General features: G+C 36.4%; 1 protein-coding gene and 1 non-coding gene across 2 annotated transcripts in view; both read right to left on the minus strand.

The window, feature by feature from the left end:
- The window catches only part of KCNU1 (potassium calcium-activated channel subfamily U member 1), a 204,294-nt gene that overhangs the window by 75,888 nt on the left and 100,717 nt on the right, over window positions 1-27,689 (minus strand). Inside the window, exon 21 of the mRNA XM_055128431.1 lies at window positions 18,439-18,449. Within this exon, the coding sequence (XP_054984406.1) occupies window positions 18,439-18,449 (11 nt within the window). The remainder of the gene's footprint in view (window positions 1-18,438; window positions 18,450-27,689) is intronic.
- On the minus strand, window positions 8,754-8,883 carry LOC129400955 (small nucleolar RNA SNORA22). The gene has a single exon (XR_008628001.1). It is a non-coding gene; the product is annotated as a small nucleolar RNA SNORA22 (small nucleolar RNA).

Below are 27,689 nucleotides of genomic sequence, written 5' to 3' on the forward strand. Positions count from 1 at the left end.
AGAACAACTCTAGTTACAACAGCATCAAGAGAATTAAAACACGTGAGCTTAACAAGATTTATACTTAAAAAAATAATTACACTGTAAAAAAATTAGTGAAAAAGTGAAAGACTATCTAAATAAAGATATTCATTCTTTGCTCATAAATCAGAATAGAAAGTATTATAAGTCTTTTAGTCTAAGACTAAGTGTCAATACCCTCCAAATTAAAAAGACGTTAAACTTAATCTCAAAGTCAAAATGTAATTATCTGGACACAGAACCTGAAAACTACTTCTAAAGCTTATGTTGAGGTTGAAGGAACATTAAAAAATCAAAAATAATCTTAAACTGAGAAGAACAAAGTTTCAGAATCACACTTTCTGATGTCACAATTTACTTCTAATTAATTAAGACAGTATTACTGACATAAGCATGAACATAGTATATCAATGGAATAAAACTTAAGAGTCTAGCCATAAACTTTTATATTAATTAATTTTCAATAGGGGACTTATGCACTACAAAAAGAATAGTGTTTTTAGTAAACATTTGTGGTAAATTGGATAATCACAGAGGGGTAAAAACCCAAATGGGTAAAACTCTTAAGAGAAATAGTTAAAAACAGAAAACTATGAAAAGAAAATGTGTGTAAACCTTAGCCGTCTTGAACTAGACCATTGTGTAACAGAAAGAATAGCAGAGGCCTGAGAGCTAGTGCAAGGTTTAAGGCTTTTATTTGCCTTGCACATGGCTGACTCTGGTTTCATCACAGCACCGCAAATGGTCCGCCTCAGCTCTGTGGAGTGAGCACCAAACACAGAACGAGGATACTCCCTGGTCACTGGATGTGACCTCTACTCCCACCCCTCCCCACCACGAAAAGCCCTCAAAATCCCAAATACATAACTAAAATGAAATGAGAGTAGAGAGTACAGAAAATGCAACATAGAGGCCTGATGTGTGCCTCAAGTTGACTGGGACTTTGCACGCCATCTCAGCGTGTGATTTGTGGCTCTGCCAGTGTGATCCTCTTTAAAATGACCAAGTGTCTGACCCTCAGCACAACTCTGCGACTGTGTGAACCCCAAGCACACAAGCATAGCCTGAACAGAAATAAAGCAGTGGAAAATAAAAAGCAGAAGAAAAAGGTGGCTGCTGTAAGAAGTTTGTGTCAACAAAACATTTATGGTTGAAAGTGAAGGTAAGTAAAAAAAGGTAAACACTTCTTAATCCTTACAATTCATGAAATATGACAAGTTATTTCCAAATAATGTACCTGATAAAAAGCCAACCTGATTAGGAATATAAACAACCTTTTGGATTCAATAACACCTTTATTTTTATTAATGTTTCAGTTTTTAAAATTCATTTTTGATATAAATTTTTATTGAGGTAGAGCATTTTCTTCCCTTCTCTTTTGCTTTCAGCTCATTTCTAGCTATGCTCAGGGTTCACTCCTGACAGTGCTCCTGGAACCATGTGAAGTGCTGGGATTGTACCAGGGTCAACCATGTGCAAGACAAGTGCCTTAACTCTAGAACTGAAATTATTATCTTATACTAACATTGCTGCTGTACCATTCCATCTGTCAGACAATCAAATTGTTTGAAAGAGGTAAATACCTGATAAACATTTCTAAGAAGAAAATAGAAATTACCAATGTATAGCCACAATATAATACCACACCACTTCCAATATAGTAAGTATGAGTATAACTAAAAAGACAGAAAATATCAAGTATCAGACAGGGCATAGTTTAATTTTTATAAAATACCTAGAGTAGGAAAATCCAGAAATTCAGGTATTACTTTAGTGGTTGTCAGGGGGGAGGTTATCGGGAGTGCTAATGATCAAGTAACTTCTAATGATTTAGAAATATTCTCTGAGAGTGATGAGCCTGTTCTGAGTTTAGTCATGAAAGTTGCAGTTTTGTAGTCATACTAAAAAGCATTGCATTACATACTTTAAAAAAAAGAAATTATAGGACCAGTGCGATAGTACTGTGGCTAGGGCATTTGCCTTGCACATAGCCAAACCCAGTTGGATCTCCAGTTGGATCTATAGGGTCCTTGGAGCACCACCAGGAGTAATTCCTGAGTGAGGATTGCTGGTGTGACGCCCCCCAAAAAAAGCCAAAAAAAGGGAAATTATATAGGAAGTTAATTATATCTTAATACATTATTCATTGAATAAAAATAAAAATAACTGTAAAAAGAGACAAAACACAATATTCCATTATTTATTTTCTTTAGGGTATAACTCTCCTCCAATCTGCATAACAATGTAGAATACTGTGCATTACTGAAACCCTTGTCCTAAAGTGAGAAGGATGTTTGACATAGCCATGAAGGGACAAGGCTATGGACTAAATTTAAATCACAAAGGACAAAAATAATAGCTCTTTCATGCATCTGGTTTAGTAACCAGATTTGTACAAGCAATAAATAAGAGTTTCTGGAAGGGAAAAAAAAGGCAGAAACACATGCGAACTAGCTTCTCTTGTGTGTTTGTGTCTTCTTTCAGGAGCCACAGTCTTAAACCTGCTCCTAGTTGTACCTTAGGATAAAAGGCACAGAAAATGCACCACCATTTGGAAGTCAGAAGAACTCATGACTTCTAGATGACCTTTCGATTTGCCCGGAAACACTTCCTGATTTTCTAGAAATTGTGAAAACGCAAAGCTCAAGCCTCTCCTTCTGTCTCTTTATTAGTAAATTCCCTGAAATAAGAAAATAGGGTGAGGGGTATGTTTGGCTGTTGCTTTTGCCTTTATTATAGCCTAGGCAATAAAATAGTCTATCTTATTGCAAAACCTGGTGTTTCTTTTTCTGCTGCATAGGGAAGGAGATTCTATTTGAATTTATTTATAGCACATATAATTACTGATACACTGTAGCACTGTAGCACTGTCCTCCTGTTCTTCATAGATTTGCTCTAGGGGGCACCAGTAACATCTCCATTGTGAGACTTGGTGTTACTGTTTTTGGCACATCGAATACACCACGGAGAGCTTGCCAGGCTCTGCCATGTGGGCGGGATACTCTTGGTGGCTTGCCGGGCTCTCCAAGAGGGGCTGAGGAATAGAACCCGGGTCGATCATGTGAAAGGCAAATGCCCTACCTGTTGTGCTATCACTCAGTAAATAAGCTAAAAAAAATAATTAAATAAACAATTAAAAATATGAAATTGCAGATAAATATACTTTCTTAAGAATTTGAAAAGTGCCTACTATATTTCTCAAATTGTTGTTTAATTACACAATGGTATGTAGATAAGTAATTTGTAGGCAAAGCTATCTCAAATAATTCACTGTAAGTGATTTATTGCTGAATTTGAAAAGATGTTACAATTATTAGATCTCATATAATTTAGGTTAACATGTGACAAAGCTTTCAAATAACATGCATATACTCAATGGAATTTCATGAGAATAGGTTTTAACACATTCAAATTACTGGCGAAATCCACTGAATTCCTTGTAAGTATTTGGTGATTTGAAATTAAATAACCAGCTTGCTCTTCAAACCCTTGTTCTTTCATGAACACGTTTTGTTCTTCTCCCCTTAACGTTTCTAAGTCGCATTCCTTTAAAACTATCTTATTTTACAGATAGAAAGAAAGAATGAAAGAAAGGAAGAAAGGAGGAGGAAAGAAGAAAAGGAAAGGAAAGAAAGAAAGAAAGGAAGAAAGAAAGAAAGAAAGAAAGAAAAGGAAAGAAAGAAAGAAGAAAGGAAAGAAAGAAAGAAAGAAAGGGAAAAGAAAAGGAAAGAAATGAAAGGAAGAAAGGAAGGAAAGGAAGGGAAGGAAGGAAGGAAGAGGAAGGAAGGAAGAAAGAAAGAAAGAAAGAAAGAAAGAAAGAAAGAAAAGAAAGAAAGAAAGAAGAAAGAAAGAAAGAAAGAAAGAAAGAAAGGAAGGAAGGAAGAAAGGAAGAAGAAGGAAGGAAGGAAGGAAGGAAGGAAGAAGAAAGAAAGAAAGAAAGAAAGAAAGAAAGAAAGAAAGAAAGAAAGAAAGAAAGAAAGAAAGAAAGAAAGAAAGAAAGAAAGAAAGGAAGGAAGGAAGGAAGGAAGAAGGAAGAAAGGAAGAAAGGAAGAAAGAAAGGAAGAAAGAAAGAGGAAGGAAGGAAGGAAGGAAGAAAGAAAGGAAGAAAGAAAGAGGAAGGAAGGAAGGAAGGAAGGAAGGAAGGAAGGAAGGAAGGAAGGAAGGAAGGAAGGAAGGAAGGAAGGAAGGAAGGAAGGAAGGAAGGAAGGAAGGAAGAGAAAAGAAAGAAAATAATTGAAGTCACTGACTGGATCACTAACCTTGCCCATTGTGTTGTCACATAATACTGAATTATTTGTTCCTATTGTTATTTTGTTTATTTTTATTTTTGTAAAGAAAAAAATACCACTCTAGGGTGCTCAGGGCTTGCTCCTAGCTCTGTGATAAGGAATCACTGCCGGGTGGTTTAGAAGACAGGAGAAGCCAGGCCAGTGTGCTGCCTACTCTACTATTTCTCTGGCCCCACTTAGCAGTTTTAAGTGAGATAATATGTCAAAACTCTCTCTCCAACAGTCTTGAACTAAAGCAGAGTTTCAAAAAATTCAAACAATTAAAATTCAAAATCTCATAACTTTCACTAGCTAGGTTTTAGGCCAATTAATTTCTCTTGGTAGGTACATGTTAATTAGAACAAGACATGCCCTATTTCTGTTCCCCACTGCCCTCCCAGTACAGGAAAACCTGAATGTAACTTATAATACTTTAAAATAACAAAATTTATGTAATGAGTACCAGCAGCTATATATTGATGTAAACATAGATTTATCTAAAGTCCCAGAATCCAGGAGAACACATTCTAGATAGCAGATTGAACATGATTGTAAATTAGTAAATGAATAATTTTTTTAAATTAAGAAATATCCTCTAAATAAATTCCTTTGAGTCTGAGAAATTGTACCTAGAGTTACTCATTTGTCTCATGCATCCTTATAGAAACTCTTTTCCTTGCTCTTGTAATCAACGTCACATGATAACATGTTCGAAATGTGACTCTGGACTTGAGATATAGTGCCGATACATTGATTGGACTGCAATTTTTCAGCAAAAGTTGCTCTAATATCATGTTCTTGGGGCAAATTTAGATAATAATACCTGTTTGTTAATACTGGAGTTATAGCACAGCGGGTAGGGTTTGCCTTGCATGCGGCTAACCCAGGCTCAGTTCCTCCCTCCCTCTTGGAGAGAGCCCTGCAAGCTACTGAGAGTATCCCGTCAGCACAGCAGAGACCCGTGACGTATTCGATATGTTGAAAACAGTAACAACACAATGGAGATGTTACTGGTGCCCGCTCGAGCAAATTGATGAACAACTGGACAACAGTACTACAGTGCAGTGCAGTTAATAATAGGTTAATTACGTCAAAGGCTTTATATTTTTATATCATTGTAGCCAAACAATTACTTCTTTTCAGATGAAGATAGGAAGCTAATTACTTGACTGCTGTATGAGTAAGGAAGTAGTAGCAATAATTTTGCTACTATTGCTTTGTGAGTAAGGAAAAACAAATTGGACATGTTGATATAAAAATTTAATTTTTTGTTTAATGCACAGTAATATATTATTGCTTGTTAGTCATACACCTTTTTTTTAAAAAATCCAAAGTCTAATATAATTAAGCTGAAACTCAGATTCCAGTGTGTGGCAAATAATCAACAGATATAGAATTCTATGAAAATAATTGAAAGCAAGAAAACATTGCTCACCTTTACATTGAACTATTAATATCAACATTTGCCAATACAAAATATCAGAAATTATTTTAAAAATTCATTTCTGCAATAATATTAATTAGTTGAATAACCAATGAGATCATACTATCTTTCTAAATAAATACATTTTATGATGTTTATTGGCAGCCATTTTGCTAGAGTTTAGATTTGAGGAAAAAATTGGTTTTGTTGGACTACACAGGTGGTTATCAGGGCCTACTATTAGCTCTGTGCTCAGGGCTCATTCCTGGTGGTTCTTGGGGTACCACATTTGTTCCAGTAATAGAACTAGGTTTAGTTGTACCCCAAGCACTTTAACTTTTAGACAATCCCTGTGTCTCTTGAGTTCTCAGTGGATAAATATGACTGTTATTTTTATTTTCTATAGTTTTGCCTTCCAGAAAGTTATATTATTTCAGTCATGAGATCTATAGCCTTTTCAGGGTGACTTTATTTTTTGCAAAAAGCATAGTTTGTTAGCTCTTTAAAAAACGCTGAATAAGGTTCCATTCTGTGACTGTAGCACACTTTGTCATCTATTCATCTATTAAAGGAAATATTTGTTGTTTGCAGGTTTTGGTTATTACTAATAACACTCACATAGTGTTTTTGTTAGATATTTCAAAGGGTAAATACCTAAGATTATGGTTGGTGAACTGTACAATAAAACTCTGTTTAGTTTGTAAGGAATGACTAAACTGTCTTCACGTGTGAAAGCTTTATTGTATCCCACCATGCAGGAGCTAGAATCCCTGTTGATACAGGCGATTTCCAGCAACTAATACTGACAGGTTATTGAATTTTAGTCAAATAAACTGGTAGGCTGTGGTTGCTCCTTATTATGCTGATTTTATAATACTGTAATGACAAGTGAATTGATCTTTTTTTTAGCCACACTCAACAGTGTCCAGGTATTTCTCCTGGCTTTGTGCTCAGGGATCACTTCTGGCAAAGTTTGGAGGAGCATATAGGGTGCCAAGGGTCAAACACAGGTCAACCGCATGGAAGCAACTGTCCTTCCTGCTGTACTCTTGCCCTCAGCTTTATGTTTACTCTCCATCTTTGTAATTTCTTTCTTATTTTGACCATTTAAATATTATATTGTTTTGTTGTTTTTTGAATTTGAAATTGATTTTATTTTAATTTATTAAAAATTTTTTTTTTAATTAATCACTGTGAGGTACAGTTACAGATTTACAAACTTTCGTGCTTATGTTTCAGTCATATAATGATCAAGTACCCATCCCTCCACCAGTGTCCATTGTCCACCACCAATGATACCAGTACTTCACACTTACATTTTTTTAACTAAAGTCCTTTATCAAACATTGGTTTTGCAAATTGCTTTCAAGCCTTCAACTTATAGCTTTTCTTTTCAATTTTATGTATTCTAAAATAACATCAGCATTAAGATTTTAGTCAATTTCAATTCATTGATCTCACAATATTTTATTTTTTCAATTGTACCTTTGGTGTTTCATGTAACAATTCTCTCAATTCAAGTTCACTTATTATTTCTCTCATTTTTTAGAAGTTCTATTATTTAACATCCTACATTTAGATATATAATCCATTTGAATAAATTTTTATTAAAGGTTTAATTTCTATATATACTTTTTGTTCTAGTTTTATACATGACATGCAATGACTTCATTACAATTTGTTGAAAGATGCTTCATGGAATTGCCTTTGCTTCTTGGTCAAATATGTTTTGACTCTGTGTGTCTCTGTTTCTTATAATTTTTATTTTGGGGTTACAGCCGGCATTGCACAGGGGTTACTCCTGGCTCATGAATTACTTTTGGGGGTGCTCGGGGGACCATATAAGATGCTTGGACTCAAACCCGGGTCAGCCACATGCAAGGCAAATGCCCTACCCTCTGTGCTATCGTTCCAGCCCCACCTCTGTTTCTTATCTTAAATCAATTTGTTCTATTGATTGATCTGTCTTTTTCATTACCAATACCATAGCCCCCCCCCCACACACACACTGTCATCTCATTGCTCATCGATTTGTTCGAGTGGGCACAAGTAACATCTCTTATTGAGAGATTTATTGTTACTATTTTTGGCATATCCAATAAGCACGGGTAGCTTGCCAGGCTCTGCGTGTGGGCTCCATACTCTCAGTAGCTTGCCGGGCTCTCCGAGAGGGGTGGACGAATCAAACTCGGGTTGGCCACTTGAAAGGCAACCACTGTGCTATCGCTCCAGCCCCAATACCATAATGTTTTTAATAATATAGCTTTATACTCAGACTTGTAGTTAGAAGGCATGAGTTCAACTTTCTTTATATTTAGTGTTGTGTTGGCTAGTCTTGATCTTTCACTTTTTCAATTAAAACTTAGAGTCAGTTTGTCAGTATCAAAGAATACCTTTATAGTTCTATTAAGATAGTATAACATCTACAGTCAAGTTAGGAAGAAATAGCAACTTATTTCTAGGAAAACACTATTTTCTAGACTGAAAATATAGAATTTACATGTTTATTACATATTCTTTATTGTATCTTTGGTACAGAGATCCTTATACATACTTTGTGGGACGTATGTGTAAAATGGTTTTGGGTGTTATCATAAATTGGTTTTTCAAATTTCAGATTGTTCAGAAATGTATATAAGAAAACAACTGATTTTTGTAATACTACCCTATATGTTGTGATTTTGCTATAATAATTTAATGGTTGTAGGTATGCTTTACTGACTCAGATTTTTATAAATACAATCATGTACAAAGTAAAAAAAGGAACATTTTATTTTTCTTTCTGTTCTTACTTTTCTTCCCTTTGAATTATTGCCTTTTTCATGGATATTCAGTTTGATTTTAACAGGATCAATGAGATGGTTTATTTTTGTATCTTTGTCTTCTTTTAAATCTTTAATTGTAAACACTTTTGTTCTTGTTGACATTCTTTATTAAGTTGGTTAGTTCCTCTTTTGTCCTGCTTTACTGAGATTTTTTTTCTTTTTTAAAACCACCATCAATACTAAAATTCTTCAATTTAGAAAAAATATAGTTCCTTATAATGTGCTGACTTTCTGAATACACTTAAAAGGATAGTCCTGTCAATACGGAGGTAAAGAACAGATATTGCTCTAGCACAGAGTTAAAACCAAGGGAACTATAAAGAACACTTGGGTGTTCACTGTGCAGCTGCTTTACTGAGATTTTGTTTTCATTTAAATCAAGAGTGAAAAGTGAATAAGATTTTTTTTTATTGTTATGGTGTGACACACTCAACAGTGCTTGGGGCTTTACTCCTAGCTCTGCATTCAAGGAAAACTCCTCCAAGGCGCTGGGGACCCTATGGGGTACTGGGTATCAAATCTTTGTTAGCTGCATGCAAGACAAACCCCTGCATATGTATTATCTCACCATCCCCAATACTGTGTTTTTCAAATGCCTTATTTGCTTTAGTTAGATTGACTTGATAACATCAATCCTGCCAATCCCAGCCTCTACATAATGAAAGTATATATACCAGCCCCTTTCACCTACTTAATTAACAAACTGTTCGATGAGTTTTGCAAATCTGGGATAAATTCTTCTTAGTCCTGGTGTATAATGTTTTAAATATAGTTTCCTTTAAATTGCCTGTATTTTATTTAAGATTCTACATTATATTTCTATAAGACGTTGGCCTATAGTTTTCCTTTCTCATTATATTTATATCTGGTTTTGGTATTACGGTAATGCTGACCTTCAATTAGGATATATATTCTTTGTTTTTATTTTGGAAAATTATGAACTTCTATTATTGCTTTAAATCTTTTTAATGGGGTTACTAGTGAGTCCTACCAAATCTTCAAAAATGTGCCCATAGATCTCATTTTTATTAATAAAAATATTGAAGATCTAGGAATTCTTATTAACAGCTTCTATGATGCCAGCATTCAGCTAATCACAAAAGCAGACAATATCATCACTAAAAAAAGAAAATTGCAGATTGATATCCTTAATAAACAGGATGCAAAGATCTTCAACAGGATCTCAATGAACTAAATTTAAAAACATGTCAAAATACTCATATACCATAATCAAATAGAATTCATTCCAGGAATGCAAGGTTGATTCAATATATACAATAATATTCATGTAACAGACATCAATTGAAAGAATGATAAAAACCATATGATCACACCAATAGTCAGAGAAAGATTTTAAACATCCATTCATGGTTAAAAGCCCTCCGCAAACTAGGGAGAGGAAGAGTATGCCTAGAGGTAGCAATTGCCATCTACTACACACACAAAAAGCCAGCATCATACTCAATGGTGAAAATTTGAAAGCCTTCCATATGAGCCATATGAGAACATATTAAAGGTAAGGATGTTCACTTTCTTTACTATTTTGGAAGTCTTTGAAATAAGAATCAGGCAAGATAAATAAATCAAAGTAATAAATTGTTATATTATATATTATTATATTTTTATATGTACATATTATCACTGTATCACTGTCATCCTGATTTGCTCGAGAGGGCACCAGTAATGTCTCCATTCGTCCTTGTCATGTACTAATGTAGCCCGATGGTGTATCGGGGGCTCTTTCGGGATCAAGGGAATGAGGACCATTGTTGTTACTGTTTTTGCCATATGAAGTAGGCCACAGGTAGCTTGCTAGGCTCTGCCACACGAGCAGGATACTCTCAGTAGCTTGCCAGGCTCTCCGAGAGGGATGGAGGAATCGAACCCTGGTCAGCCATGTGCAAGGCAAATGCCCTACCTGCTGTGCTAATGCTCCAACTCAATAAATATCATAGTATATAATAATATAATATATTTTAATATAAATATAATATAATATTAAATGTAACAATATAATTGTAAAAGAAAAATTATAACTGTAACTCTTTGTAGATGATATATACAGAAAAATCTAAAGGTTTTACTATAAAAAAGGTTATACAAACAATAAATGAAATTCTGCAATATAGCAGGCAACAAAATTCTGTTGTATTTCAATGCGCAAGTAATGACTTGGAAGAGAAAGAAATAATAAAGGACAACTCCATTTAAAATATCCCCAGATGTCAAACATCTAGGAATCAACTTCTCAAAGGAGATGAAAGACTTAAACATTGAGAACTATACGTCACTAAATGGAAAGGAATAGAAGAAAGTGGGACAGGGAAAACTGCTCTGAGTTCCTGAATGAACGAGTTGACAGTATCAAAACGAACATCCTATCTAGACAACTGCTGTTTCTAGAGTGTTTTGTCAAATTCACCAATAATTAAATATTTAATGAGATAGGCACATTTTCAGGTTTTTCCATTGTTTGTTAATTACTGGACCACATTAAGAATTTTTTAAAAATATGTTTATTTTTAACTAAATTACAATTTAGTTAAAACAATGAAACGCAGTTACAAGATTATTCACGATTGATTTCAGTTATACAATGTTTCAACACCTTCCCTTCACCTGTGTACTTTTCCCACCACCAAAGTCCCCAGTTTCTCTCCTGCCACTCCCAACCTGGCCTCTATTATCAGTTTTTTTAATTGTTTATTGATTATTGGATCACTTTAACAAATATTAAATCTATTTTTCTGTGTATGTTCTGTTTATGTATTTCAATAAGTAGATTAATTTAACATAAATTATAAAATTATTTCCATCAAATCCATGTAATTTCTAGGTCATAGTTAATAGTCAATTGGATCTGTATACCATCCTTTTTCACTTAGTTTATAATGAAAGTTTATATATTATATTATTTTCAAAGATCTGCCTTTGAGTTTTGATTTTCTTCTGTTTTCCTGATTTTATTTAAATTGAGTCATCTTCTGATACTTAAGTTATTTTTCTACTGATTGTTTTAGGTTATTTTTTTCTTTATCTTATCAAAGTAGAAAGATTATTTTAGTGATTTTTCTCTATATAAACTTAATGCATATTTTCCTTTATCTCCTGATTTTATATCTTACTAGTCTTGATAATTGATATTTTCATTTTTCTTTACTTCAAAGTGTGTTAAAACTTCTCTGACCTATATGTTATTTGGAAGTTATTTCCACATATCAGGGGGAGTTGCTTTCCAGGTTTTTTCTTTTATTGACTAGGAGTTTAATACTATTGTGTTCTGATAATATACTTGTCTAATTTAATTTCTCCCAACTTTATTGTGCACTTGTTGCTGTGGGAATATTATTTTAAAAATAAGCTTTATTGTGTAGTTAGATTATTCTGTTTAGATCAATATTATGAACAATTTTCCTAAGTCGATAAATTTAGAGTCAAGAGAACTTCAATTTTAACAATGAACTTGTCTTTTTCTTCTTTCAATTCTATACATTTTTACTCTTTTTATATTTTGGTACTCTGTGCTGTGATTCATAAATGTGCAGAATTTCTTATCCTATTGAAGGATTGATGTCTTTATTATTAGGTCACATCCCTTTTTATTGTGAAAACTTTTCTTGCTCCAAGTCTTCCTTGTTTTAAAGTAATATAATTTCTCAAATTGTTTTGGAGGGTGGAAGAGACACCAAAAGAGCACTCAGGGGTTCTGGGGTCACACCTGGGGACACTGTCCCACCAGGACATGTGGTTAAATAAAGAAAGTGGTGCTAGGGACTGGAAGAACCACTCTGGTATTACCCGGAACAGGCAAACTCACACATATTGGAACTGGGACCTTCAGACTAAAGTCAGTGATGCCCAGAGGTTTGTAGTTTTGGTCGTCCTGTCTTTCTTTTCTATTTTCTTCCTGATTTGTATAAGCATAACTTATTTGTCTCCATATTTTCATTGTGAATACACCAGATGCTTATATTTAAAATAAATTTCTTATGAATAGAAAATATTTGGGACCTATTTACTTATCTACTGTGGTAAAACTGTCTTTAAGTTGCTTTATTAATGTTATACTTATTAAGAGTGATTACTGATAAAATTGAAATCATGCACTACATATATAACTTATTATTTGTTGCATTTGTTCTTCCCTCACCCCCTTTCTATTATTCTCTCTGTCTTTAGTTGGGCAATTTATATTATTCAAATTCTATTATCTTAGTTTATTACGTGTATTTAATTTTTTAAATTAAGAATTGACTTCAAATCTGCAATATACATCTTTAAGTGACAGAAAGCCATCATAAATAATACAGTGTGACTTCTTGATAGTGCTGATAACTTTATTGAAAAAAAACCCCTCTGTTCTTTTCTCCTATGTCTCCGACTTTTACATTATTAATTTATTGATCATACAATTTTATTACTATTTTAAGCACTTATATTTAAAATAAAATAAAACCAAACATAAAATAGCTATTTGATATTTTTCCTTCTTAGATGCTATTTTATGTATATATTGGTTTCTGACTACATTGCTTTTTGTTTTTCTGAACATTTTACCTGGTTTTGACATTTGCTTATTAAACTTAATTTTATTTGAGGCACTATGGCTTAAAAAAACTGTTATTATTAGGCTTTTATATATGAAACACTGCATCACCATCACCTCCACCAGAGAGTTTTGACATTACAGGAAAAATCTGCTGGTGAGAGCCTTTTTATGGTTTTGTCTGATAAAGTCCTTTCCATACACTTGTGTTTTGTTTTTGCTTTATTTATTTAATTATTGGTCACACCACACTGTGCTTGGACCAGAGGGATAGCAAGTGGGTTGGGCGTTTACCTTGCATGCAGCTGACCGGGGTTTGATTCCTCCATCCCTCTTGGAGAGCCCAGCAAGCTACTGAGAGTATCTCACCCAGATGGCAGAGCCTGGCAAGCTCCCCGTGACCTATTCGATATGCCAAAAACAGTAACAACAAGTCTCACAATGGAGATGTTACTGATGCCCGTTTGAGCAAATTGATGACGAACAGGAAAACAGTACTACAGTGCAGTACTACCACACTGTCCTCAGGATTTACTTCTGGTTCTGCACAGGCTAGCGATCACTCCTAGAGGGAATTTAGGAACCATATAGGGTCTGAGGGATTGAATTCGGGTCAGGAGCATGCAGGGCAAGCACCCTACCTGCTATACTACCTCTCTGACCATTTCTTCACATTTGAAGGAAAAAATAGTCATTGGATGTTAAAACTTATATTAGTTAATGTTAGAGGATTAAAGGGTTTTCTTTCAATCTTATAAAAATTTCACTCCATTCTCTTCTTCATTATAATTTCTGGCAACTGTAATTCTGATATTTGTTTCTCAGAAGGTAGGGTCCAGCCTTTCGCCTCCTTTCTCCCAACACACACTCCAGCTTCTTTCACTATTTTCTCATCTCTTTCATTGTTGCTGTTGTTTGCTTTTCAATTTGAATTAATTACATAATTTTTCATATTCCTCAGACTTGCATTCATTGAGCTTTATGGACCAGTGATTTGGTGTCATTCATTTTGGAAAGTTTCAAATAGGATTACTTCAAATATTTCTTCTGTTCTATCTCTTCCTGTTCTTCATATACCAGTCATGCATATGTAATACATCTTTTGAAATTGTTGCATATTTATTCAGTACTCTTTTCATTTTTATCGTTTAGTAAGATTTGAATAACATCTGCAAGTTCACTTATTCTCTCTTCTGTTCTCTGCAGACTACTGGTGAGTCTATGAACGTATTTTAAATTTGCAGTATTTTTTTCATTTTTAATATTTTTTATTAATTTCCATTTCTTCTCTTAAATTACCTATTGTTCTTCCATGTTGTCTACACCTTTTGTTAGGAATAGCATAATTGTTTTACATTCTGTAGGATAATTGCAAATTAAAATCATCACTGTATCACTGTGTCATTGTCATGCCATTGCTCATCGATTTGCTTGAGCAGGCACCAGTAATGTCTCCATTGTGAGACTTGTTAGTTTTTGGCATATGGAATACATCACGGGTAGCTTGTCAGGCTCTGTGGTGCAGGCGGGATACTCTCAGTAGCTTGCTGGGCTCTCCGAAAAGGGCTGAGGAATCGAACTCAGGTCGGCTGCGTGCAAGTCAAACACCCTTAATTCAGTGTTTTTCTCTTCAAATAGAGCCTGATTTTTAGCATGGTGCACATTTTCCCCAACAGCGTGTGATGTATTGGATATTGAAAGCTAAGGTAAATAGATCTGTAGGGAGCTTCAACACTTGTCTGATTAGCATTTGCACTGCTTCATGTCTACTGTGGACATAGCTCTAGAGGATTAAAATTCTTTTGATGCCCTTGCTTTCACTGCCTTCAAATATCATTGGATTCTCTAAGAACTCTTTCTTCAGTAGTCTACACCTTGAGACTATCTCAACTATCATTCATTGCTATTATACTAGGACTCCCTTATATATGTTGACAACATAAAGAAAAGGAGAAAATTGTATAAATATTTCATTATCAAGCTTACAGTTTGCTAATTTCGTGGGTCTGTGAATTTTACAAGCTTATCTTAGCTTCATCCAGCCCCACTTCAGGTAAACCAGAAAGGTTAGTACAGCACAGTGGAAGAAATGTCATCCTTCATCTGATAACAGGTAAAGTATTTCCCCCTGAAGACTAGTCTTGTTGTGAAGAAATCTCTAGAAACAGTTTACTGTATGCTTTTGTTCTGTCTGCCAGTTACTGAGGGATTTTTACTTGACTTGATTTTTACTTGATTTTTACTGTGGATCTTTGATAGAGTTTTGGGACTTTGAGTGCCACAAAGGGTGTGGAGATCCCACTAAGTCTGTAATCTCCAGAAGTTTCTCACTCCTTATGTAGTCCACTCTCAGTTTCTAATAAGCCATCACAAGGGCCATGTTAATTGTTTCCAAAACGTTATGACTGCAGAAACTGTTACCTCCTGTGAGCAGGTCTGAACCAATACTCCCCGCTCTTCAAGGGGATGATTTGCCCTGCAATCTCAGTTACCAAAATGGATGAAGAAAAGTACTTGATTTTCAGTGTGTTCATTTTTTTCCCTGTAAAGACAGGAGGAAAGTCTTTAAAGCTTGACTTGTTTGCAATGAAATTGGAAATTGGGTGGGAATTTTCCTGACTCTCTCCGAGGCTGTTACTACTGTGCACTGAACCCCCAGCTCAGCTTTCTAATCATCACATCTCAGCACATCCCGTATACCTGCTAAATCTGAGAACTCCCCTTCCGGTAATTAAATATACTTTCTTTATGGGTCATTATGATATGATTTATGACATGTGTGTAATTGTCAGAATTACTGTGGGTAATTAAAATATGAACTGAATGCTGCCAGAGGCTTCAGTCACTCTCAGTGCCCTCATTAAAAACCAGGAGCTGACCAAATTATAAATAGACTGGTTTGCACAAGTTCCCAGCAAAACCTAATTATGAAACTTATCCTTATTCTATCAGAACTCACTCCATTAGTCATGCTAATTCCAAAAATGATTAAGTTATTTTATGTGCTGGAATTGAAGAATTAATAATAAAGAGGTGGGTAGTAGTAATTAGACAATACTATGAAACTGTAATATGTCAGGTTGCTCCGGGTCATATTGACTCTCCTCCTGACCCACAAGCCATACCAGATCCTCACACACTGGCACACACCTCTAGAGAGTTCCGTGCATAACTTGGTGATTTTAACAGACTTGAAACAACTTAAATGAGAGCTCAAACCACTATTTGTAAACTCTGAACAAAGTAGTAACTTGAAATGGGTCAGATAGACAGATTTGGTCATTATCATCAGGACACTCACTACTTTCTATTTAGAAGAGGCAAAGAGCCACAGAAGAAGTCATTCACAATGAGGCTATTTCTAGGTATGGCTGCAGAAGCAAACAGCAAGTGGCAATTTAAAGCTTGAAGGAACGAAAGACAATTATGTCTTCTCTACTTTTCATTTTTACAGATAGGGAACTTAGTATAGAGAAATTATGTGGCTGCCAGTGAATAAGAAAGTCAGGTTCCAAACTTACTGCCAGCCCTCTGGTCTTTAATATTGAAAGCTGAAAACTTATAGATTTTCAAAAATCAAAAAAATATTTCTGAGCGTAAGACATTTCTCAGCAGAACGCTGAGCGAAAGACCACTGAATACATATCTACATGAAGTTTCCTGAATACAGAAAAGATCATGTACTTTAGCTTGATGAATCAGTCTCATCTTGGACAACAGAGCTACGCTATCAGAATCAGACACCATTCTGCAGTTCAAAAGAGGCTAAATGCTTTGATGACTGTCAGTTAAATCGAGGATGCAAAAATAAATGAACATAAAAGGAAGAAACCAGGGAAAGAATTGGAAAAGGGAGTAAGTGGAGGCGGGAGGAAAAATATATATGTATATACATATACACACATATATATGTATAATTTATTTGTAGAAGATAGATCTAAGATTTATATGTTTTACATTTACATTAGACTAGGGGGGCTCAGTGTCTCCAGTTTGATTTGGTTGTGATAGGAACTGTGCAATTGTTCCTTTGTGAAGGGGAATGGGGAAAATAGAGGAGGGGGGAATGTTGAAATGTAGAAATTGAGAGTGTGGGGGTAGAGTGAAGTACAAAGGGGCATAGAAATTTGTTTCTGTGTAACTGACTGACTGGCTTTACTGAAACTATTGGAAAATTTCCCTTTTCTATACTACTATTTGGTTAAGGGCAGAAAACTCTCTGTGCTGCTGGAGAATGCTATCTGAAATGAGGAGAACAATGCAAAGGCCTCTGCCTGGAGTGAAGTAGCTCGGCCCAACCCTGCTCACATTGCTGAGAGCGGTCACACTCTACAAGGGCATAACCAGCTGGCATCCTTCTGTAAATGTGGCAAACAAACAAAAAGGGTCTCAGTTTATATGGAAGGCTTTTAGAAAGATGACAGAGAGGAAGACAAAATAGGCATTTGAGGTCCAACGGGAGTGAATAGGTCTGGTCCTAGAAGAAAGCTGCTGAATCTCAGGTTGTCTGCAAACTACTTTTAGAACAGTACCAATTTTTTTTTAAATTTATTTATTTTTAATTAGAGAATCACCGTGAGGGTACAGTTACAGATTTATACACTTTTGTGCTTATACTTCCCTCATACAAAGTTTGGGAACCCATCCCTTCACCAGTGCCCATTCTCCACCACCCGTAAACCCAGTGTCCCTCCCACCCTCCCCAATCCCATCTCCCCCCCACCCCACCCTGCCACTGTGGCAAGGCATTCCCTTCTGTTTTCTCTCTCTAATTAGCTGTTGTGGTTTGCAATAAAGGTATTGAGTGGCCGCTGTGCTCAGTCTCTAGCCCTCATTCAGCCCACAACTCCCTTCTCCCACATGGCCTTCGACTACAATGTAGTTGGTGATCGCTTCTCTGAGTTGCCCTTTCCCCGGAACGTGAGGCCAGCCTCGAAGCCATGGAGTCAACCTCCTGGTACTTATTTCTACAGTTCTTGGGTGTTAGTCTCCCACTCAGAACAGTACCAATTTTTAGATATAGTGGAGGACTTGACAGTGAGGGTTCTGGAGTGACAAGACAAGGAAGAGTGATGAATTCAAAAAGACACAGAGCTTAGATAGAAGACAAGAGCCTGACCAAAATACCGTGAGTAAAACACTGACCCTTTGATAGATGTCAGAACCAGTGAACTTTCAGCATTTGTTATGGGGGAAGTGGCATGTTAAGGAGTGCATTGTACACAGCCGCACCATGAGGCAACGTGAAAGTATTATCAATGTTTTTTGATGAAATGTAATTAAGCAGACACACATGATTCCTAGGTGGTAAGCAATGATTTCATATTTCAGCCACCAAGATTCTGTGTCTATTACGTCTTCCCCTGCTCTGTATTGTTGAAAACTGCTCAAAATGGATATATTGATGGGTAGACAAGTGTAAAGGAAAAAATTTCCTTCTCTGTTTAAAACTAGTTGGCTTCTTAGTGGTTGCCTTTTTGCCTCCAATGTCACCAAGGGACTAGTGAGACTGAGGGAGATGTCTGGCCCCATCAGATGGGGTCTCTGAAGATTTCCAGGGTCACGCTACACTTTTATGTGTACAAGGCCTTCGAGACCTGAGTTCCTGACTCAGTACCTCATGGGGCTCACTTTTTCCCTTTTGTATTGATCCCCAAGATTCTGCTGAGTAATTGGAACACGCAGAATCCTTCGTGCTTCTCCACAGGAGCATCGTATACCAGTCACTTAGTGTTAAATCATTTTATGATGTGTTTGTCTTCCATCATGGGGTTTCCCTACATGTTTTAGCTTTTTGGGATGAATAGGACACATTCACCTCTCAATGTAGATGTGTCTCAGTAAGAGGCACTCTGAGGAAATGCCTTTGAAAATCGCATTTGTTGGCTCACCGGAGTCAAATATAGCCACTTCTCTTGCCTGAAATCCGAACAGGGTGATTGCCAGTCAGGGATTCCAACCAGCTGGCAGAATTGGCCTAAACAAGCTGACAAAGGGGATCCCGTTCCTCAACAGCAGCTTCCCCGCCTCTTTCTCTTTCCCTTCTTTGCTTGAGAACATAGTTTTGCACTTGTCCTTCAAACAAATAACTAGAGGGTGAGAATTATTCAGAAAGCTCATGTTCGACACCCCATCTGTTCATTTCTGACAGCAATCTATAATGTAAGGCTATAAAAACTTGAAAAATAATGTAACATAAAAAGGGATTGACTCAGCTCCAAGAGGCCATAAATGGTAACAAATACCACTGGATGATTTATTTCATGCTGTAATCTTTACAGTAAGTCATCTTTCAGACATTTCCTTGTGACAGGTTTTAATAATATTAATGCCCAGAGCAATCCAAATCATCGGCAATAGACGTATTTATCAAGCTGCCAATCCGAGTAAATGAAATTCTATAAGCAATAATGTAACGTGTTTAAAGGAAGCTAATAAAACAAGTCAGCAGAGAAATATTGCTTCAAAGTATTCTCTCCCTCTAATTCAGTCCTGTATGTTATACAGCCAAAATGCAAATCTTTCCATACTTGATTTATTGCTCCAAAAATACCAATGACCTTTTCCCAAGCTTCTGTATATTCACTCTCACACATTTATAAAGTCTATAGTGCATCCTGCCAGAATCCTTGAATACTGAAGTGCTTAGCATTTATTGTTGTGTTTGCCTTGCTTTTTGTACAGGTACTTGATTGGCAGCTGCTGTAAGTAACATCTAAGTTTCCAAATTTTATTAAAATGTAACAAATATCACATACTACCAGGGAGAATTTCTGAGTGCAGAGGCAGAAGTAACTCCTGCTAGCCTGGTGTGGCCACAAAAACAAAACAAACAAAAAATATTACAAATATCTGGGTCACAAACCAATCTTTACAAGTTCCACTATTGGTAAGCCTTGGAGAACAAACTCCCGTAAGGAAAGTCCTATAAATCAGAAGGTGAATTTAACCCCAAGAAAGCCCAACTGCATTTTGCTTCATTTGGGTTTGGTTTTAAGTCTTTATTTGTCATTAGTGCAGAACACAGTATTCTATTTAAGCATTTGGCATTTCAAATATAGTTCAAGATGTGTCTCATACAGGAAGCCCTCCCTAGTCATTTTATAAATTCTCTAATCTCTTGCACAATACCTCACATATCACATATTCCGCCTTCTAATTAATGAATCCATGAAGCGTTATGCATATCAAAGCACTCACCAAATATTACATAAAATATGCAGTGAGCAGATTTATTTGATTCAACCTGAAATTGATCAATACCTCATTTTCCCCCTCATATTACCAAACATAGTTGAGAATTATAATAGGCACATATGTTTACTGCTTCTCTATGCTCATAGGGACACAAAATATGCATTTTATATCATAATGTTTACACTGACTTGCTATTGCTAAATATATTTGATTATCACCATGGTGATTGGCATTTATTTGGAATATAAACACACCTACTATTGGTGTGTTTGTAACATCATTGTCATCTGCACTTTTTCAGCTGCACACAACCTTCCTACCCAATGGCAAATTTGTTCATGAGAACTACACTTTCTGGATATACTGAATAAGGTGGGAAACCTGAATTGCATTGAATCAGTCAAGCACTTTTTTTCTGGAATGAGACGCAAGAATTCTTATGATTTAGTCACTACGTTTGTACATTCCAGAGCTGGGATAAGATTTTGGGTGGGAATAGGAATGAGTTTTATAGGGCCTTTGTGAAAAGTGTGAAACTTATTCAGCATCTACAATGATGTGGGGACACTGTACTATGATTCAGGGCACACATACCCTGTCCCTAGCTTCAGGATCACTAGTAGAACGTGTCTCTCTCCTTGAGAGTCTCTCGGGAGTGCGTTTCCTTATTGGAAATTTTCTTGTCTTCCTTTCCTTTAAAAGGAGTTTTGTTGTTTGCAGTTAATTGGACAATAATTTAAATATTTCTTTTTTATTGATAAATCAGTTATATAAAAGACCTCACCCAAGGTATATTTTTTGTTTGAAAGGAGTTTACTCATATGAGAAGCTGGGATAATTTGAGGGGGGAGGTTGGAGATGTTATCAAATACAACATACTTTGCATATTGGTCATTTAGGTTTTTTTTGAAAAATACACACTGGAAAACTGGATAATAAACACTGTACACTGGAAACAATAAAAATTTACTAGACCCACATAAGAAGAAAAACTCATTTTAGTATTTACACAGGCCGAGGAAAATACGGTCTGAGTTACAAGGATCTTGTGGGAAGCAGAGTTTACATGATGAAGAAGAGTGTTACTAACATTTTTTTCTCATTTCAAAAGCATTGAAGGAGAACAATATTGACAAAATTTCCTTCCTGGTAAACCATTTTAGTGTCATATAGGAATAAGATAGGAAGGAATAAAAGATGTGTGGAGTATAGGTCAGAGGCCATTTTCCATGATGGTTTAGAAAGAAAAGTGTTGGCTTGGAATAAGAATAGAAAAAGAGATGGGAAAAGATTCAATACACAAATACAAGGAGAGAGCCAGTCATTCAGCTTTGTCATTAGATTCTTTTAACCTTTACCCAGACTGCAGCCCAAGTGTTCCTGTTGACAGACCCAGCCATGTCCACTGTTTGCTTTATTGTTTGCTTGCTTTGTTTTTGCTTTTTTGTTTAACCTGCCTTGAAGTGTGCTCTGAGTCTAGTTAAAAAGGAAGCAAGTTTGAAAGATGATACCTGGGAAAAGTTTTAATTTTGCAATTTTATTCCACAATTTGACATAAAAAGTTATCCTTAAGTACGGTTACTTTTCTGATTTCTTCATTTCTTCTTACACCCTTCAGGTCTAGTGTGCCCACCTGTAAGAGCTAGAGCATACACTGTGCTTCTCAGTGTGAAAACACAGCAGACAGGGTTAGGTCATGGGTTGGTATACAGCTCAAAGTAGGCGCTGCACACAGAGCATTTCCCATCAACGTTTACCTATTCATACTTCTACCTCTTGGTAATTCATCGCGCTTTTTCTACTGTATTTCCTGATTTGGGGGCGGGGGAAGTACCAAAAAAACTCATAACAAGAATAAGGGATTGAAATAACAAAATATAGGAGACAAAGTAGGATGGCCCGAGAGAGGATAGCCTAAGAGCACTCCACTGATGTGGAGGTAGAGATGAGGATATCTGGTGAGAGATTAAAGAGTGCTAACTTAAGAGCAATTTTCCTTTACTCTTCAACCTGCCAAAAAGAAAAAAATGTTTCCAGGTTATATAAACTCTGGTTAGAAAGACGATATTGAGCATTCATAAGTCACTATCTTATGCAGTTTGAACAAAGATGCCGCTTCTGTGTCCTTCCTGGTCCCAAGCAAGCCTTATGACTTAAAGTTCGGTAAAAAAAAACTTTGACTTCAGAAAACAGTTTATTATAAACTCACTCAGGATGCTTTCTGACGGTTGTAGTCTTTAATACATTTGCCCTTTCCTCCTACAAATTAGCTGCCCAACAAAAGCAATAATGCCAATCAAGAGTCCAGACGGAAAGGACAGAGCCTTATGCCAATGAATTCATTGATGTATTTTCCCCTACATTTTTCCTAGGTTGGATTGAGGGGAGCAATAGCACAGCGGGTAGGGCATTTGCCTTGCACACGGCCGACCCAGGTTCGATTGCTCTGATCCCCCTCAGAGAGCCCTGCAAGCTACTGAGAGTATCCCGCCCATAGGGCAGAGCCTGGCAAGCTACCCATGGCGTATTTGATATGCCAAAAACAGTAACAACAAGTCTCACAATGGAGACGTTACTGGTGCCCAATGGTGAAAATTGATGGACAATGGGATGACAGTGCTTCTCCAGTACTCAGATTAAGGGGTGTTGATAGAAAATAATTTGGGTCAGATTGAGATGCTGAGAGCTATGTCTGGAAGGTTGAAGTTGTGTAAGCACAGAGATACCTGACTAACTTGAACCTGCAAGTCCTCTTCATTAGTCCTTCAAATTGTCTTTAAAATGGAGTTCCAATGGTGATTTAAATATTATATGTGCATATTTCTGCATATGTTTTTCTCAAAAGACTTAAGAGAAGTCTAGAGAGTCAAAAAATAAACCCAAGGGTCCTGACAGCTGAATATCTATGCTTTTGGCAAAAACTGAGATCAGGAATATTTAAAAAGGGCTAAGTATATTTAGATTTATCTCCAAACAGTGTAAATATCAGTAACCAGTCTGTAAAATCAAAGAAAATATTTTAGCTTAAGCAAATACGAATTATTGGTATGAATATGTTATGTTTTTCACATAGTATTAAGAACTAGAAATACAAATATGCTCTTTACTTGTAATAAAATGCAAATGTAAATGTATTGATCATAATAATTATGTAGCTGTGAACATTTTTATGTTGGAGACCAATTGCTTTCTTTTCAATTACCAAGCCATAACAATGGATTAAGATGCTATTTAGAATCCATGTCTGTAAATTTTGCCTTTCCCTATTTCAGTCTCTTCTAAATTTTCCTATATTTCTATCTTCCCTTCCATATTTCTATGTACACAAATATGCAGATTTTGATTTGCTTTATTAATTCTTATATAGTACCACCAAAATGTTCCTCTCCAAGGTAATATATAAATAAAAACATAAGTATTATTTATTTTACATATATATTTGTGTGTGTATATATATATATATATATATATATGTAAAAAGCAAGTTCCCAGAAAGAGCGATGGAGAGAGTCTCTTGCCCGCATGCCTGGCTGTCTTCCCTGGGGCCCCTCAGAGGGGATGAGCTCCAGCTTTTCTCCCCGCCCCGAGCAGAGCTCCCGGCGGCCAAAGACCACCAGAACCTAGCCACAGCCATGCTTGAGGCCCTCTCCACATGTTCGGACGGGTCGGCCTCATGCATGAAGTTACCCAGCAGAGGAACCCAGGTGTGTGTAATCCCATCAACGGCCAACATCCAGAGACTTAAAAGAGAGCGCCCAGAAGCACTCGGCCAGCCGAAAGCCACAGGATATCTAGTAGCCTACTTCTCCCTCTGGGAGAAACTGGCAAGCTTCTGAGAGTTTCCTGCCCACATGGGACAGCCTTGCAAGCTTCCTATGGTGTATTCATATGCTAAATCCAGTAACAAGCTGGATCTCATTCCCCTGACCCTGAAAGAGCCTTCAGTGGACATCATTGGGAGGGCCTAGTCGAGAGACACTTCTAAGATCTCAGGGAAAGGACAAATGAGAGGTTACTGAGCCCGCTCAAGAAATTAACGATTAATAGGATTTCATGATTGATTTGTGATATATATTTGTATATAATATCTTCTCTAAAATTTAAACTGAACATTTTAGGGAAAGTTTTAAAAAAGAGCTGCTCATGTCACATTTTTTAATTGGTCTGTTTTTGTATTTTTTAAACCTGCTTTTCTATATTTAAAAAAAATTTTTTTACTGGTACCATAAATGAAAATGAGATATAATAATACTTTGACTTTATTGGATGAGTCAGAAAGCAAAGAGTCATACTTTATCAGGATTAAAATTGGAACTAGAAATGGAAGCCTCCAGAAGAAGGGTGAAGCCTTGATTTAAAAGCAAAGGCTCAGCCCCTAAGCACATTCTTGCAGATGTGACAGCATTTCCTGGTCAACAAAGGTACCTATGCTGCCCTGTCTGATCATGTAACTGGGCTTCCAGAAGCCTTGAGAAGAAACTTCAATGTTGAAAACAAAGTAAAGGATTACTTCTAGCCTCCATAGAACTACACATCATAATCTACTCATTTAACAGAATAATATCACATGAGGCTGACACCCAAGGACAGTAGATACAAGGGCCAGGAGGATTGCCCCACAGCTGGAAGCCTGCTTCATGAGCAGAGGGGAGAAGGCAGATGGAATAGAGAAGGGATCATTAAGAAAATGATGGCTGAGGAACCAGTCAGGATGGGAGATGTGTGCCGAAAGTAGATAATGGACCAAACATGATGACCTCTCAGTGTCTGTCTTGCAAGCCATAATGCCCAAAAATAGAGAGTATGGGGAATATTGTCTGCCATGGAGGCAGGGGGAGGGTGGGGAAGGGGGGGTATACCGGGGATATTGGTGGTGGGGAATGTGCACTGGTGGAGGGATGAGTGTTTGATCATTGTGTGATTTTAATCAAAACATGAAAGCTTGTAACTGTTTCATGGTGATTCAATAGAATTTAAAAAAATAATCTACTCATTTAGAGCACACAACTATAATGCATAGAAAAATAATTTCTACATGTTTTTAGAAACAAGGTGACTTCTTAGAAAGAATTGGATTTGTAAACACAAAAGAGGGCAATGCTTTGGCTTTTCCCTGGGTTTTGAAAGGAGCAGGGTAGGTTTTGTGGGACTCAGGTTATTTAGTTTACTTTTTAGCACTATCTAAAACAATATTTTATAGTGAATTAAGTAAAATATCTGTCCCTTTTAATTTAGCAGCAGGAAAGATCTCAGGGAATATAAATAAATAAGAAATACTTAATCCTCATCGTGTAATCCCAGGATATGGAAACTCACTTCTCTTAAATACCTCCCTCTGGCATAATTGACTTTTCATGTGCATTTTAATAATGATATTTCAGCAGTTGCATGAAATTTTTTTCTTCTGTTGTTGTTGTTGTAAATTATGGTTTGCAAAAAGAAGTGTTATAAATCTAATTACATTTTCACGTATATTAACAAGTCAGCACAATCTTCCAGCATGTTTACCAAGCAATTCCAATATTTACAGCTGACCTAATTGGTTGTGGGGTAGAAGCAGTGAGCAGTATTTTATTGTCCTGGTAGCTGTGCATGTGCTGAAGACAGCTGCTGAGGTGTAAGGCTCCCCAGTCGCCCTGAAGCATTCCTTGCCTTGTGTTTGCCTTTATCAGCTATAGAGCAAGACAGAAAGTAGGCAGGGAAAACATAGTGGGTGCTGGTGCGGGTGATGAGAATGGGAGCAAAGAACCAGATTCTACTGAGAGAATCTTCTTTAACCATTTGGGGGGACAAGAAAGATTTTCCCATTTATTTTCCCAATTCTGGGACTTTCAAAAATGCAAAACCAAGCGTGATCTTGCCAAGGCTAGATGAAAAGGAATGACTGTATCAAAAATAATGAGATATTGGGTAAAACTCCTCATATTTGGCAAAGAATTGAAGATAGTGTCTTCAACTTTTACTCCATTGCCATGATGGTCTTTTGGAGGCAAACCTGGGTCTTATATAGTTTGGACTCATTATATTCTTGTGAACTTAAGTAAAAAAAACTAGATAACAAAATTGTTCCTACAGGGAAAAGTCCATTTATTTCACAGGGAGACAGGAATTGCTGAGTTTCTTTCTAAAAAAGAATTCTGCTGAAGTTTTACCACCCCATAGAATCAATTTAAATGACATTATCTCTCATCTCTCGCTTTTCTACTAGTGTAGAACGCTATTAGAATTTTAGTGGAAAGCTTCTTTCAGGTGACCCCCCAGAACTAGGGAGTTTAGTTATTTTGTGGGGCAGTCTTATTTTCTATGTGATGATAATTGTCAACGTTTGTATAGTGCTTATTCTTGCCTAAGCACTTTGTCAAGAGCCCACACTTAGTTCCGTCATCAGCCTTCTAAGGGTGATATCACACATTTTATAAGGTGGGATCTGACTCACTCACAATTGCTCAGTGAGGCAGTCACCAGATGAGATCTTATTCCTGGCAGTTCACTTTTAGAGTTTCTGCTGAAATGATAGATCAGGTGGGTTCCCCCTTTATGGCTCTTTTCTGTCATGACCTAATCTAGCATACAAGAGGCTTTGAGGTATAATTTTAGCTATACCTATTGGTGTTTTTTAGTGGTTATTGAAAGGCACATCGTGCTTTTGGTTGATGCCAGAAATCCCCAGTTAGGGTTCCTCCATAGCTGAACTCATTTTTGAGACGAGAAAAACTGCTCTGGAAAATGTTATTATTGAAAATTTGTGTGAGTTTATTTTTGTCTGTTTGTTTGTTTTTTCGAACTGTGGTTCAAATAGATGATGGATATAGAAAGTATCTGAGTGATTGAATCCCTGAAAGTTGATCATCTAGGATAAAACATGGGGCAGATAATTCAGAAAAAAAAATTCATTGCACTTGCCTATATCACATTTTATTTCCTGGGAACAAAATATGTCACGTTCTTAGTCTTGGATTAGAATTTATCTTAGATATAGTGACTAAGTTTACTGTAATCTTAACTTTGTCTTTTCTAGTTGGTCTTTTATTTCTAGTTCCAAATAAACAAGTTCTTATTCCTGCCTCTGAGGGGGCTTTAAATGATAAAAATAAATCACTGTATCACTGTCACTGTCATTCCGTTGCTCATTGATTTGTTCAAGCCGGCACCAGTAATGTCTCCATTGTGAGATTTGCCGTTACTGTTTTTGGCATATCGAATATGCCACCGGTAGCTTGCCAGGTTCTGCCATGCAGGCGAGATACTCTCGGTAGCTTGCCTGGCTGTCCAAGAGGGGCGGAGGAATTGAACCCGGGTCAGCCACATGCAAGGCAAACACCTTACCCGTGTCTATTGCTCCAGTATTTATAAAAATAAAAATATATAAACACTAACTCCTACAGTTTTTATTCCCATGTTTCATTTAG

Source organism: Sorex araneus, chromosome 1 (genome assembly GCF_027595985.1).
Source record: "Sorex araneus isolate mSorAra2 chromosome 1, mSorAra2.pri, whole genome shotgun sequence".
NCBI classification, from domain to species: Eukaryota; Metazoa; Chordata; class Mammalia; order Eulipotyphla; family Soricidae; genus Sorex; species Sorex araneus.